Source organism: Urocampus carinirostris, chromosome 3, assembly GCF_059441175.1.
Source record: "Urocampus carinirostris isolate Australia breed hairy pipefish chromosome 3, RoL_Ucar_1.0, whole genome shotgun sequence".
In the NCBI taxonomy this organism is placed as follows: domain Eukaryota; kingdom Metazoa; phylum Chordata; class Actinopteri; order Syngnathiformes; family Syngnathidae; genus Urocampus; species Urocampus carinirostris.
In genome coordinates this window covers 13,035,412-13,051,974 of record NC_142351.1, presented here as the reverse complement: position 1 = coordinate 13,051,974, position 16,563 = coordinate 13,035,412, and the positions used below count along the sequence as shown (strand labels likewise).

General features: G+C 40.2%; 1 protein-coding gene across 3 annotated transcripts in view; it reads right to left on the bottom strand.

Annotated features, from left to right (window-relative positions):
- LOC148368727 (signal peptide, CUB and EGF-like domain-containing protein 3) overlaps nt 1–16,563 on the bottom strand; it is a 192,650-nt gene that overhangs the window by 115,075 nt on the left and 61,012 nt on the right. For all 3 annotated transcript variants that reach the window (XM_088330756.1, XM_088330753.1, XM_088330754.1), the window contains exon 2: nt 8,291–8,413. In XM_088330756.1, coding sequence (XP_088186882.1) covers nt 8,291–8,413 — 123 coding nt within the window. The remainder of the gene's footprint in view (nt 1–8,290; nt 8,414–16,563) is intronic.

The window sequence follows — 16,563 nt, the reverse complement described above, 5'->3', positions numbered from 1 at the left end:
ATATGGAAGCTAGATGCTGTTGAAAAAATGGTTGGATTGCTTTTTCTTCGTCTACTCTTTATCCCCGGAGGAGGAAGTCGCCTAAACCTTGAAGCTCATCTTCCAAAAGTAAGTTAAACGTAACTTTATTTATCTTCATAGAGCATATTATTTTATGAAATGTTTATCTTATAGTACAGAACTATACAGGTTACTTACACAAGCCTTAAATGTCATGTCCTGCACGGTTGTCATGGTGCCCAGCTGGCCCCGCCCCTTGACACCGGCTGACCTGCATTTTCCTGATTACTCCTATGGGTACTCAAACCCGCCTTTTGGAACTGCCCTTTGCTAGATCATTGTTTACCCTTGTTGAAAACCTGTTCATGCCTGTTTGATACCTGTTTATTCTTGTTGAGCTTGTTGGACTTTGGTGTAACATTCTGAGAGATTCCTGCAAATTCTGTTTAATCCTGTTAAATGTCTAGTCTGTAGTTTTGCCTGCATTTGAGCCTGCTTTGTTTTGTTTTTGGTCCTTTTGGTCCTTTTGTGTGTTGGACAACTTTTATTTCTCAATTAAAGTGACAGATCGTCTACGCAAATGAGTTCCAACTTCCTGATTCCCGGTCCGTTTCATGACATTAAACATACTTATATAAACCATAAACATACAAAATATAGCACTGAAACAACTCACATTTTGTTGGCGTGCAGCTCTCATTTGCCATATTAGTAAATACTATATTCGTAATCGCTCTCTAACTATATGGTTAAAAACACAGAATCCCCTCCAAAAAATGCATATTGACCAATCATAAGAGAAAAAAGTCGTCTCGGAGGGAACTAGCTGATGATTGGTGGGGAGTCTGATCCCTTCGTTCACTTCCTAGATCTGGGTCATAGAGACATAATAGTCACGAATTACACAAGTCAGGGTCAGTGTTCCCTCTAAGCTGCGCGCGCAATTGCGCACTGCTCGCATATTCTCAGCGCACAAGAAAATCTAGCCCGCGCGCAAAAATGAGGGCTCAAAATTACTAATTGAGAAGCGACTTAAGTCAAAGTTACAGTGCATGAAGGTAAAAATACACGGGTTCCCCTGACGTTGTGTCCTAAATGCGGTATTTTGAAGTCGAGTCGAAGTACAACGAAGTTGAGTAAAGTTAGTAGAGTTTTTTCGGCTCGGCTCACTAAAAGGAACCGGCTCTTTCGGGTCCTAAACGGCTCTTCAGGTTGTTTTTGCTTCTTTAATCCCAACATGACCAAATGTTATGTAAAATTATGCACAAAATGACTTAAAGGAAGGGGGGAATAGAACAAAAAAGAAAAAAATACCAAAATGAAAAAGTAGTGAAAAGCGGAGAAAAAAAGAAACAAAAGGAAGAGAAAAAAGCCAGAAAAAAAGAAAAGAAAGAAATGTAGGAAAAAAGTAAATAGAGAACAAAAAGAAAAAAGTAACAGCTCGGAAAAAATAAAAACAATGAGATTTTTTTAAAGGAATTTTTAAAAAAGTAGAAAAAAAAACGGAAAAAAGAAGAAAAAGTTTGTGTTGCATTAAAAAAAATTCCAATTACATCAAGTGAATCTTGTTGCCAACATTGTACTTCCACAAAAACAATGGGATTAAGTACACTTCTGTATTTTACAACCGACTAAATAAGCCCCCAAAAATGTTAATATTATGCGACAAAATATATCAGGAAATAAAAATAAATGGATATCTTGTGAAAGAATTGTAAGAACAATTGTAGGCTGTACAACCTTCGCAATAGTACATGAGTCAATTCATTCAAAATAGAAAAATAATTTTGCATTGCCGGAAACTCAGCAAAATGTAACTTGATGTCAAGTTTTGGACATGTTTGATAATGACTTAGTTGCCACACTTGGGATTACGGTTGCTCACTGTTGTTTCAAGCATTGCTCACCAACTTTGTGTGAACGCTCAGACCCGTGGAAAATTAGAGGGAACATTGGTCAGGGTGCTGTCAGAGATAGGGCTCACATTTTTTTGCCAATTAGCCCTCATTCTCCTTTTCTTCTGGCATATTAGTAAATGCTAGATTCGTAATCACTATCCAACTATAAGGTAGTCACTGTTTTTAATAGTGACACGATACTAAGAGACGTAAACAACTCGGAGGAGAGCAAGAACACTGAAACAGCGTCAGGTGTGCAGGGGCACGCCAGCGTTGGCGTTTTGCAGCCAAAGTACCGCACCACTTTGGACTGTCAGTAACGGTAACAGCGTTATTGCCTACACTGCAAATAACTATTATCGCCACGACATATGTTCTGCAATGTGAACTGCAAAGAAATGCGTCCCATAAAATTGGAGCGGAGGCTGGCGTTCACATAAAGAAGGCGGATTGGTTCGACAGTGAGAGTGAGGTTGTCGCTAATGGTTATGATGACGGCTTCAGGGCCCCACTGAGGAGACCGAGACACGATGGATTGCGAACACTGCGCACATCCACTCAGCACTTGCTGGCCCATTTAGGCCCTATGATCCTGGGCCTTCAGCTTCTCTTTGAGGCTGCCGCTCTCAAGGCTTAATTAGACTTGACAGCAGAGGGATGGGACGAAGACAAAGGAGCACTCTCTCTGCTCCCTACGTCTCTTCTTCCCACACATCCGCGCCGTTCGCCAAACTCAGCACAAAATCACCCATCACTTTCCCACTCCTCTTTTTTCAGTGACTCTCTTGTACCCGACTTGTTCAATATTCTAAACTTGCTGGGCTTCATCATTTAAACATGGAGGTACTAATGGGTTTGATTAGTCAGTGATTCCATTTCGGGATTGGAATTTGAGAGTTGATTCAGATTCACTGATTAGAAATGGTTATTATTGTGGGCAATTGCAAAACTGAAAACAGGGTTTAGCTAATTTCCCCTTGATTTGACACACCAGCTGAGTCTCAATTTTTTATATTAGCAAAAAATGCTCATTTTGTTCACGTCTGATAAGCATTTCAAAATCTACATTAAATTACATGTCCAAGGTTTTGCACATTGTATTGATTTTAGGGAGTAAAGAGGCAAAGAATGGGAAAATAAAACCCTCAGAAACTGTAAAATCTATACCGTGATTCAAACAATGTCATCATTTATACATAAACTTACAAATAACAGTCATAATGACGTGATAATGGGTTTAAATGATTTATAAAGGAAGCGTCTTAAGTTATTTTGGGTACAGGTCTCTTGTAAGCCTCTGACATCAACCCATCATCCCCACTTTCTTTTCAGGTGCACTTACCAAATCATCAACAGTACCAAAAGTCCCAAAAACCTGTGCAGAAGTCCCACTCACAAAGGAGGTTTAAGTAGTGCTGAATCTAACTCTTCAAAGTTGTGCTAACCCGTGACAGTGACAGGTCATTCAGTTTTTAATATTGGATATCTGAAAATAGATTGCATTGGATGCCTTTTCGTTATTTTGACTTTTATTGCACATTGTTGTTTGTTGTTGACCATTATGATCTCTTTACATAATTGTCACTCTCGGCTAATCACATTCCTGTTTTTTGATTACTTTTGTGACCTATGAAATTTAATAGAAAAAAAAGTGCGCAGGGGAAAGGCCTATAGAACAGGTTGGCATTTGTTATCTGAGGTTTATACTCTATCCCCTGATTTACTTGCTAGATTAGAATCCATCAGTGCCTTCACTTCATGTCTTGTCTACTAAACTAAAAACTTATCAGATACGAAATACGGTTTTAGGTTCCAAGGATGCAGATTTAAGTGAGTTGATTGAAGCCAGTGAAGTTTTAACTAGATCATCACTGCACAATAAACACAGCACCGATTTGACAGGTCACCATGGCAACGGGAAAGCCAAGGGCATCTCTTCCCCTTTGCTTTCTCCACTGTTCGGTGGCTGAATGCCATTAAAGAAAAATTGTGCATGTTCTTTATTCATTTCTTGCACCCTCCAACTCGAACCTGACATGCATGTACTTGGAATGTGGAAGGAGTGCCCAGAGAAAACCAACACAGGCCAGGGAGAGCATACAAGCTTTGCACGGGGAGGCTGCGGTAGCTGGATTGAACCCTGGAACTCCGCACCATGAATCTACGCGCTAACCACCTAGACACTGTGCTGTCAAGATCTTTTACATGGAATCTCATAACCCCCTCAACCTTTCTGTACAATTAAAATTTAAATCCAAGTTGATACAAAGTATATTAAATGCTGTTTTGGAGAATATGAACAGTTTTGGTTTTGGTAATACTCTGACATTTTGCCTCAAACTGAAAAAAATGACTGCAATTGCTACTATCATTGAGTAATATGAGTTGGAACTAACACTCAGGCATCTTGTGCACTAGGAAAAAAAAGAGCGAGGGGTAGGTGCAGGCACCTTTTATAGCGTGTATCCACCCAAGTGGGTGTAGAGGAATAGGGAGGCGTACCTTCCCCATGTGCCCCTCCTTCGCAAAAACACAGCCATAGATTGGTTTTAATTACAATGGAAACTTTCCCAGTCGGCTCCAGTAATTGAATCAACAAGAATGACCCTGGTTGGGTTAGAACAGAGAGGAGTCTTGTGGGGTAGGGTGTGGCACTTGAGTGTAAACTGGATGCAAACTGGGAGAAGTTTCTGTGGCAGAAAGGTTTCAGTATTCAGTCAGAGAATATTTTTTAATGGTAACAGCAGATATGACAAAAGAGGTGTGAAATCTCAATGACCCAACAAAGAATAGAGTCCAAACGGTCATCTATGAAGGGCTAGGATGATTAGGGACAAGTGCGTGGAGATCCGACACACCTTTCCCTGTTCAAAACCTGATCGGGCTCCTCTAGGGGAAAGTAACGCACCAGCTTGTAAAATTATCCCTTGAGGGCCAGATGCTAGACATACCAATGATAAAAAAAAGACAAAACCAAAAAGCCAGCGAATGCATCTAAGAGACCTTAACTGGAATAGGGGATGGCTGAAAGTTAGTGTCAATCCCTGCCAAAACAGGGCCAGAAGCAGCCAAGGACTCCTCTCCTCGTCGGTAGGCAGGGACGTTCTTGCCACTGGGGCTTGGGCCGTCAGGGTTCTTTGTCTTTGCCCGGGACCAGAAGCGGATGGGTGACCTTAACTGCGCTGCCAGGTCAGTTACCTTCTCCCCGCCAAGACAGGTCCCGGAAATGACCAAAAGACCTTTTCATTACTGCCGGGACAGGAAAAGAAAGCAGCCAAGGAGACCCCCTCGGCGCTGGGACAAACACAAGGTTGGGGCAAACAATCCTTCGATGCAAAAAAAGGGACACATGAGATGGGCGCTTCCCGCTGGGTCCTGTGGTGGGCGGGTCATTCTGTATTCTTGTCGGAGATGATCCCGAATGCAAAGGCATTGGAGACAGGTGTGCTCACCAAGGGAGGATATTAACAAAAACCACGAACAGCAAATAAAAACAAATCACATATTTAAACTAGAAAAGTCCCCAAAACATAAACAAAAAACAAACCTGACATTGTAAGAGAAGATAGGACAAAAGTGGTGTGGAACGGCAATGACCCTACTAAGGGGCCAGTCACCCAGACATTTGCGGCTGAATCACGGCCAGAAATTTCTGCCTTTGAGGCGGACGCCATTGGACGCATTAAGATCGCCATTCAGACGAGATGGCAGCGCGGGCACACAGCCTTTCACGAGAGTACTGAGGCTGATCCACGGCCAGACATTTCTGGCCGTGAAGCAGATGCTGTTGAGCGCTGTTGGACGTTTAGAGACCGCCATATAGACGAGATAGAGCAGTGCTTTACTCGCGGTCGGAAATTTTCACGTGGTTGGCCGCGTTCAAAACTTTTGAGCTGCTCAAAAGTTTGAGCACGTGTTAAACCGCGTGCCGCACACGTGGTCAGCACGAGGAAATGACGCGGAAATGACGTGCAAACAACGTGCTCTGGCCGCGGCCAGGGCGTGCTTACACATGGGTAGGACAGGAAATTTCAGCGGGTAATCGTGGGTGGAGCATGGTAATAGCATGTTCTGCGCCTGTATCGCGGTGTTATTACGTGAAATTAGCGTGTTACGCGTGTGACAGTCAAACGCCTTTCTCCGCGTATAAACAGCGCGAATGCCGAGCATCAGTTGTGCTCGTGACGTCAAGGGGGTGAACATGGATCCCCGTCAGCGTAGTTTCTCTTCATTTCGAATAAATATTTCGGTGCATTCTCAATGGTCGCAACAAGGCTTTAAAGCCAGGACCTTAGCTTGGCCTTTTGGCCGAGAGTAAGAATCCCGGCTCCTAAGCTTTGTAGCGTAATATGAAATGATCGATAATAGATAGTGATTAGAGAAGATTGACCAACAACACTTAAACCTTTTTTCCGGCCATACCACAGATGAACGGCGGGTTGGCCAAATTTGCGCATTTTCCATCCCGGGCAACCACGGGCAAAAAAAAAACGCAAAATTTTAGCCGTGATTCAGCCGCAAATGTCTGTGTGACCGGCCCCTAAGAATGAAGTCCAAACAATCATATATAAAGGGCTAGGATGACAAGGGGCAATGTATGAAGATCCCACACATCTTTGCCAAGTTCCAAACCTGATTGGGGCCCTGTGGGGGAAGGTAAAGCACCAGATTGTGAAATTCACAAATAAAAAAGAAAGAAAACTATTTGATTATTATATTCATGTGCCTTTGCATAAACATCGATATCTTTAAGCCGTCTGCGAACCCGAACTCTGTGATTGATTAAGACCAACATTGCACACATTTTTCCAAAGCTGAGCAAATCAATCACAAATGCCGACGGGCAAAAAGCCACTCAACACGAAACAAAAAGAAAACATTATGATTATCGCTTTGTAATAACACAAATAAGATTTGTGGAATATATTGGTCCAGAGTGTGAGTTTAAGAGCCTCACCAGTCTTGAAAGCCCCAGCTGGAAATAAGCTTGACTGCCTCCGACTGCGAATTCAGACGCAGTCTTAATTCTCTCCAACACGTGTAGAGGAAATTTACCGCTTCATTTCAACCTGTCATATAGGAGCGCCTGGCAACTGGCTTTGCTCATCTTTCTTCCCTTCTCTTAAGACTGAAAAAGAAACTCTAAGATGAGATTCAAGTCTTACAATTCTTGTCATGGTCCCAGATGATCGATGACTGATACTGCAGGAATAAATGTATAAAATGCTGGTCTACTAGTGATCCCAAGAGCCAAGAGGAGATCTGCAGGTTCGAGAGCATTTTCTATTCGGGCCCTGGTCCTGTGGAATGCACTGCCCTCAGCAAAACTGTTTAAATCTAGGCTTAAAACACACTTAAAACACATGAATGCTTATGAATGACCTATATTTCATGTTGACAATGTCTGTGGATTGTTTGTTAATGCTAGATCCATTGCATCATGGTCATTTTTTAATTTGATTTTATCCATTCATCCATTATCTGCACCGCTTATCCTCAGTAGGGTCGTGTGGGTGCTGGAACCCATCTTCGGGCAGTGGGCAGGGGACACCCTGAACTGGTTGCCAGCCAGTCGAAGGGCAGACAGGGTCAGACAACTCACTTGCTCATTAAAAATAGGGCGGCAGTGGCTCAGGAGGTAGAGCGCTCCTCTTGGGATCAAGAAATCGCAGTCCGAATCCCGGCTCCTCCGTGTTACATGTCGAAGTGTCCTTGGGTAAGACACTGAACCCCTAATGCCCCCAATAAGCAGGTTAGCGCCTTACATGGCTGCACGGCCGCTATTGGGAAATGTGAAGCACAATGTAAAAGCGCTTTGGGAAGTCTTGACTTGAAAAGCGCTACATAAATGCAGATCATTTCATTCACATTTTGGGACAAGTTGGACCGGTCAATTAACCTGACATGCATGTTTTTGGAATGTGGGAGGAAACCGGAGTGCCCGGAGAAAACCCACGCAAGAAAGGGAGAACATGCAAACCCGCACAGGAAGGCTGATAGCTGGGTTTGCTCCCATGACCTCAGAAGTTTGCTGCAGACGCGGTTACCACTCAGCCGCCTTGCCGCCTTTTTTCTATTTTATGTTATACTTTAATTCTTTAATTCATTTTTCATTATTTAGAATATAAAAATATTTATATTTCATCAACCAATAATTAAAAAGTCCAAAGACCTCATTTGAATAACATTTTGCCTTGACAAAATACAAAATACACCACAAAATACATGAGAAAAGAAATAAAATCCAAAATAAATGTTTAATCGGTAGTGATTCATTCATACATTTATTTTTACACATGGCAAAATCGCTCATTCATACCAGATACAAACAGCGAGTGTTGCACGGGCAAACCATGCGCGAGGATAAGCATATTGATCTTAAACTCCTTTACCTTCACAATGTTTGCCGTCTCCTTTATAGCCTGACTTGCAGATGCATTTGTAGGATTTCAGGGTGTTCTGGCAGATGGCATCGATGCTACAATTGTCAAGCGCCTCCGCACACTCGTCCACATCTACGAGGAGAGAAAAGAAGTTGTCAAGCGCACCCGACCACAGCAAAGAAAAATCCTTGTAAACTCAATTGACTTTGACGCGTAAAAGGCAGAGTGAAGCAAAGAGCCAGGCCAGAATAGACACAACGCATTTATTGAAGTACACGTGCATCCTTTTCAAAATCTTGAGTGGCACATAATTCCAGGCAGTGCAAATTTTCACCAGGTGAATGCTCATCATATTTTTCATTCAGACAGTTAGAACCATTACCAAAATTAACCAATGTATTTCAAATTTATGCTAAGCAGGATAAAAAACGAATACAGTGGAACCTCGGTTTTCGAACGCCTCTCAGTTCGAACAAATCGGAGTCCGACCAAAAATTTCGAGAAATTTTTGCTTCGCTGTTCGGTCAAAAAATCGGAGTTCAAACGCCGGTAGTGAGTGCGTATGCTAGGGTGCGATGCTGAGCGGCGTACCGGTGTTTTAGCCCCTTATTATGCCTACGAAGAAAGTCAGTGCAAGCAGCAAAGTTGCTACAAGGGAAAAAAGAAAAGTAGTGCGTAGAACTATTGCATTTAAGAAATAAATAGTAGCAAAATATGAAGGAGGTGTGTGAATGTCTGGGAATACAGCATGGCTAAATCTACAATCAGTACGATTCTAAAGAATAATGAGGCTGTGAAATCTAGTGTTGTGGCTAGGGGAGTGAGTGCTATAAGCAAGCAACGGCCGCAAGTTTTGGAAGAGTTTGAAAAACTTTTGATGATTTTCCCCCTCCCCACCGTCCACCTGCGCCTTCTGCTGACCACCACAAAGGTAAGAAATCCTATTCATAATTATTTTCTTCATCCTTTTTTTTTTTTTTTACACGTTCATGTTAGCGTAATCTTTTGTACGGAAGATTACGATAACGCGAACGTACGATTAGCCTGGGTTAGCTTTACGTTAAACATTCAAGGTAAACATTCAGGGTTTTGGAACGGATTAAAACAATTTACATGTTGCGTGTTTCTTTTATCGAAATATGTGGAACACCAGTGAACTGGTACATGACTGTTACAAGGAGAGTGGAACTAACAAACGTGATTCTGTTTCCATCCAGACACTTTTAGCCTTAATTTTGAGACTGCGAATTTTTGTCTTGATCCGATCCAAGTAAATGCTGGATAGTATCGAACGCTACAGCTCCGATGTTTTAATATTTTCTTGTAAATGTCATGTGTTATTGGACAATTTTACATATGACCTATGCTTTTTTTAATTGATTTTCCTTATGTTTTGTGTATTGTTACCGAATGCAACATCTATAGCAGCCTGGTAATCCTGGAAGGGGGATTACCACTTATGAAGCCCCTTCTCAATTTTTCTTATTCTCCTCGTGCTGAGGTTTTGAGTTTTTCTTGCTTGCATGTTGGTTTAAGATCAGGGGATGGTGTAGTTGTAACCGGTGCAGTCCTTAGAAACATTTTTTGGATTAAAAACTGTACAAAACAATGTGACTTGACTTGAAAAATTCAACCCTTGTCCTTTTGCATTATTTTGTATTTACAATAAAAGATTTTAGACCCTACCATTTTTTCATTATCTAGATAACTACAATGCAAAAAACAGAAAATAAAAACCGACAACTGAAAATGTTCCACTAAATAATATTTTGAAAGTTAAGTCAACACAATCGGATTCCTTTGATAGTTTTAATGTATGAAAAATCTCCCAATGCACTAACAACATTATTATAGTGCTAGGTAAAACGGGAAGACAGTATCGATACCATGACAATAGTAAGTAATTGCTAAGTATTGTTAATATCAATATTTGGATAGATCCACCCATCCTTAGTGTAGGTAAACATAGCCTGACAACAGTAGCTGAGAGACGGGCACTGAAAAAGCTGCGGTCAATCATGGACAATTCATCACATCCACTACACAGCATTATCTCCAGACAGAAGAGCAGCTTCAGCGACAGACTGCTGTCACTGTCTTGTACCACGGACAGACTGAAGAGATCTTTTCTTCCTCATGCCATGAGGCTCTTTAACTCCACCCGGCGGAGTAAAGGCCCACATTAAACCACACCCCCTACATTGCATATTACTGTATTTTATTGCAATGTGTATTCTGTGTAGCACTATCTAGATACTCTATACAACACGCTACAGTGGGTATTAGCATGTCACATTGGGTATTTGTACATTGTATTCTTTTTGCTTTATTATTGTATTGTTCTCAGCGCAGGGATGCTGCTGGAAATGTGAATTTCCCTGCGGGAATGAATAAAGTATCTATCTATCTATCTATCTATCTATCTATCTATCTATCTATCTATCTATCTATCTATCTATCTATCTATCAAACCCAGATGTTTCGAACCGGTTCACAATTTGCAATGTCCAAATAAAAAAAAAAAATAAGAGAGACGACCGTATATCACAAGATTATTTGGTTACGGAAACATGCATATCAAATGTATCCTATTTTTGAGGACCAACTGTTGAAAAAAAAATATATAACCAAAAATCCTTTTTTACTAGTATTATCAGTGTACAATGCAGCTTGCGTTGTGTGTTTAAACAAATAACATAAACCTGACAAAAGTCCTCAAATGTTTGAGGCCAACTGCTGCTTATGTGGGACAAATGGTGCGAGTGGGACGTGGTGCTAAAAATTCATGAGTTTGCTCAGCATTCACGGGTCAATGAGCCAGCAATTAACATAAGCATGTGTAGGCATTTAGCATGCAGAGGAAAATCCATTGCCATTAGCTGTTTTTCTTAGTACTTTCAAGGTGGGGCCAAAGATTACAATCAAATATAGGACTTTAACAAATAAAACCCGACTTACTGAAAGTCAATCACACACAAGCGTCACAAAACCAGAGGTGGGTACTAACGAAGTGCATTTACTGTGTTACATTTACTTGAGCACGTTTTTGGGTTTTTTTTCTACTTCTCCGAGTATTTTCGAATCCCTATACTTTTACTTGAGTAAATTTGCAAAGAAAAAAAACGTACTTTTACTCCGCGACATTCAGCAACATTGAAGTCGTTACTTCTTTACTTAATAAATCCCCTCCATGTAAGTACGTGTCTGTCTGTCTCCGCTAAGGCGCATTTATCTGGACGCAGAACTCAACCAGGCTCTAACATGTTTAACCAATCAAACATAGCAACTTCGACATGTGATCATAATTGACTTAAGCGAGGGCAAAAGTAGTTTACAGATGAAACTGATCGAAAATGTTGTTTAGCAATACCGACTATGAAAACACAGACAAGGAGGAGCACCCCTGGCCTCACATCAAAAGCATCGTCCCTTTAAAGAGGGTGGTAAAAACCCGCTACAATATGCAATTTTTAACCGATCATAAGTTACAGCCCCGTCACGTGACCATATTCAACTTCAGCGTGGGAAATTTTGTTTACGGATAAAACAGATGAAAAATGTCGAAATTTTTGTTGTTGTTGATTGGACGGACTTTGATAATTTGATGATCTGATTGGCTGTGTAAAAAATCTATAAATACAATGTTGCTACAGTAAATCAGTACTTGAGTAATTTTTTCAGCAAGAACCTTTTTTGTTTTACTCAGGTAAGTATTCGAAAGACTACTTTTACTTCTACTTTACTAATATTACTTTGAAGTAACAGTACTTTTACTAGAGTAAAACTTTGGGCTACTCTAACCACCTCTGCACAAACCTAACAAAGGGAAACTAAACACTGATGTTTTAAAAGTCAGACAATGTTCTATAGCACAGGTGTCAAACAGGTGGCCCGCGGGCCGGATTCAATCCCTTAGTGGGCCTGATCTGACAACAACCAGAGAAGCGCAAGAGAAAAACAAGCTGCAGGTTGAAATATGTCAATTTGATGTTGCCAAAGCCAGGTGCCTCGAACAAAGACACTGTACTTGTATTTATTTCTCTCTCTCTCTCTCTCTCTCTCTCTCTCTCTCTCTCTCTCTCTCTCTCTCTCTCTCTCTCTCTCTCTCTTTTCCACCTCTTTTCTCCCCCTCTCTGTCTCTCACTCTCCGTGTCTCTCATTTTCTCTTCCTTTGTTGCTCTTTGTCTCTTTCTCTGTCGGTGACTTTTTAACTTATTTTGCTCTAATTTACTTTTTTCCTCTTCTCTCTTTCTCTCTTCCTACCCTTTGCGCTTTCTTTTCTCTTTTCACTCCTTCTGTCTTTCTATTTCACCTTGGATTTCTTTCTTCCGCTCCCTTTCTTTCCCCCTCTCTCATGACTTCTCTTTTTATCTCTTTTGTTTCTCACGCTCTGTCTCTCTTTCTCTTTCTTTGTCCTGCCCTCTCTCCTTTTCCCTCCCTCTTTCTCTTGTTTCTTTATCTCTCTTTGTCTTTCTCTTTAATCTACTAGTCCGGCCCCTGACAGAATGTTTGTTCTATCGTGTGGCCCCCGAGTTAAAATGAGTTTGAAACCCCTGTTCTATAGCATGAATAAAAACATCAAACTTTGATTTGTGTCGTTTAAGGTGTTGATAGGTAAAGGTTTTCTTTATTAAATATGTGTTAACAATGACCGACAGGGTCCAAAGAGCCCTTATGCTTTATTTCCCATTGTGCCTATCTGCTTATATCTTACTTTTGATCAGTTTTCTGGGGCAGAACTCATAAGGTTTGAGGTAAGGGGTCTGGGGAAGTGCTAGAGAGAGACGTCATGCTCGCCTCTGGAGTTTTTTTTTTTTTTTTTTTAATCTATTTGTTAGGGGAGCACAAAAACGGTAAAAGTAAGAAAAGGCCTTCTTCTAGTAAAGTACATACCCAAACCCCTAAAAAGATGAAAAACGAAGAGTGTATTAGACATCTTAGGAATGCATGTACTTGCACGCAAATCATGAACCTGCTTCTTAAGGCTGCAATCATGACTTAAAGCCAGGACGACAGAGAGCAACAAACTTTTCAAATCCCACACCCGCACATTGTCCTCCTTTTGCAAAAATAAAATAAAGAAAAATGTACCCAACTATTTGAATGTTGAGGAAACTGGGGACAAATCAGCTCCTTTTAAAAACTGGTAATGAAAAAAACAACAACTATAGATGCTCCTCTACTTGCAACCATTCGACTTGCGAAAAATGTTAGATACGAAAAAAATTTTGCGATGTCAAAAAATATCCGGACATTGCTGTGAGTTAGATTTTGTATTGCTTGCCCTTTTTTTAAGAGGACAATAGTAGTGCTTCTTTCCACCGTTACCGGCGTATGGTGGCTCTGTGAGAGGTCACCCAGCAACCACCCCGAAGAAGAAATCCGGCTTCTACTTCCTAGTTCGTGTGTAAACATACTACGTGTAGCTCTAACTTTGGCATTTTAATTGTTAAATGTCTCGTGCATCCATGTAATATGGTTGGTGAAAAGTGTAAAGAAGAGGCGAGCTGCTTCTTTTGAAATAAAAGTGGAATAAGAAAGATTGATACGGTTGAGAAAACGGTTGGATCGCTTATTTTTTGTCCACTCTACCACGGAAAAGGACCTCTTGAAGCACATCTCGCAAAAATAAGTTAAACTTCCCTTTATTTATCTTTATAGAGCATATTATTTTAGGAAATGTTTATTGTTTAGGCCCAAACAATACAGGTTACGTATACAAGCCTTAAACGTACTTATATAAACCTTAAACATAAAAATGATAGCACTGAAGCAACTTACGAACAAATTCAACTTACGAACTCTGTATTGTCTACATATTATCATTATATTCTTAACATTAGGCGAACCAGATTCCATAAGGTGACGTGAATTCCAAATCAAGAGGTTTGATAGGTTAGTAGATTGTTAAGTAAACACTCAAAATAAGGGGGGAAGAATTCAATAGCTTTTGAACTTGCAAAGAGAACAGGAGAGTAAAAAAAACTCACAATGCCGAATTTCAAATTGGTTCTAAAAGCCCTCGCCTAAATTCCAGAGGTTTCAAAAAGCAGATCTTGCGTAAAGGGTGTTGTCAATAAAGACAATGACGTAAACAGTGTGTAGAAGTGAAATTGTTATATCAAAATTTCGAACAGCAGTGAGGTTAATAATAGTCAAAATTACGAGCAGGCATACTATGCAATCACTTTTGCAGATGTCCAATAGTAAAAGCAGAATAAAATTGCACATAAATCTTATGGATTGCAATTGACATTTTAAAATGTCAAACCTGCAAAAATCGAGGTATTTCTATTTTTAGTGAACCATTTTGGGTGAGGGACGGATTTCACTAAAATTAAATCATCTTTAAATGCAGAGAGGAAACGTTTGCTAAATACTGTCAGTAGGAATGAGACGCTTACTTGTTGGGCAATTTACCAGTCACAGTTGTTGGAAATGATGACTGACAGTCAATGGTAAGCGTGAAAGGCGTCCATACTGGAAACAATGACCAACTATCTGCTTCTTTCATTTTTTCACTTTCCAGTTTATGTTAACTTTCTTATTTATCATTTCAATACATTTTCCATTTTTATTGTTTAATATATTGTGCATCCATTCAATATGGTTGGTGTAAAGTGTAAAGTGAAAGTGGTTTCCTTTGAAATGAAAGTGGAATAAGAAAGCTTGATGCAGTTAAGATAATGGTTACATTGCTTTTTTCGGCCAAGTAAAGAAAAATGTACCCAGCTATTTAAATGTTGAGTATACTGGGGACAGTAGTGGCATCAAATCAACTCATTTTTTTATAGTGATGAAAAAAACTGTCCACTGTAAGAGAGATAAACTAAAAAGAAAAATCCAGAAATAACAATGCATGATAATTTAACAATTTATTTGTGTGATACAGCTGCAAATAAGTATTTGAACACCTGTGTATCATCTAGAATTCTGACCTTGAAAGACCTGTCCACCCATTAAAAGTCCACCTGCACTCCATGTATCATCCTGAATCAGACGCACTTGTTTGAGGTCCTTAGCTGCATAAAGACACCCGTCCACCCCATACAATCAATAAGACTAACTTGTAACATGGCGAAGACCAAATAGCTGTGCAAAGACACCAGAGACAAAATGGTACACCTCCGCAAAGCTGGAAAGGGCTACGGAGCAATTACCAAGCAGCTTGGTGGAAAAAGGTCCACTGTTGGAGCAATCATTAGAAAATGGAAGAAGCTAAATGTGACGGTAAATCTCAATCGGAGTGGAGCCACATGCAAGATAGCACCTCGTGGGGTCTCAACGATACTAAGAAAGGTGAGAAATCAGCCCGCAATTACACGGGAGGAGTTGGTCAATGACTTGAAAAGAGCTGGGACCACCGTTTTCCAAGGTTACTGTAGGTAAAAGATGTCATCATTTGAAATCAGGCATAGCAGGAAAGATTCCCCTGCTTAAACCAGCACATGTCAAGGCCCGTCTTAAGTTTGCATATGGCCATTTGTATGATACAGAAGAGTCAGGGGAGAAGGTTTTGCGCTCAGATGAGACCAAAATAAAACTTTTTGGTCATATTTCAACTAAGCGTGTTCGGAGGAAGAAAAATGAAGAGTACAATCCGAAGAACACCATCCCTGCTGTGAAGCATAGGGGTGGTAACATCAGCTTTGGGGCTGTTTTTCTGCATCGGACTAGTGCACTGCATTAAAGAGAGGATGGCTGGGGCCGTGTATTGTGGGACTTTGGGGAACAACCTCCTTCCCTCAATCAGGGCATTAAAGACACAGCTGGGAAAACCAAGGAGTGGATCCGTAAGAAGCATTTCAAGGTTATATATATATATATATATATATATATATATATATATATATATATATATATATATATATATATATATATATATATATATATATATATATATATATATATATATATATATATATATATATATACTACATATCATCATTATTTCCTTAACATAGGGCGGACCAGATTCAGATGTCTGACGCACTACATGTGGCCAATTTAGTATCCAATAGCTAGTATGGCAAACGCAACAAATCAAGATCATCTTACATCTCAGTACCATAGAAAACATGTTTTTCATCATGGCTTTCTTTCATGTTTTTTTTAATGTACCATTCCCTGTATAGAATATATTCATTCTAAAAGGAAATCATTGTGAATTAAAAGTCCAAAGTTTTCCAATGTGTTATGGGTTTAATCAAAGTGGGCCATTGAAAGCACTGCAGCCTAACCGTTTAGGTAAGTATAAGAAAAGAGCATGAAAAAGAAGTCAG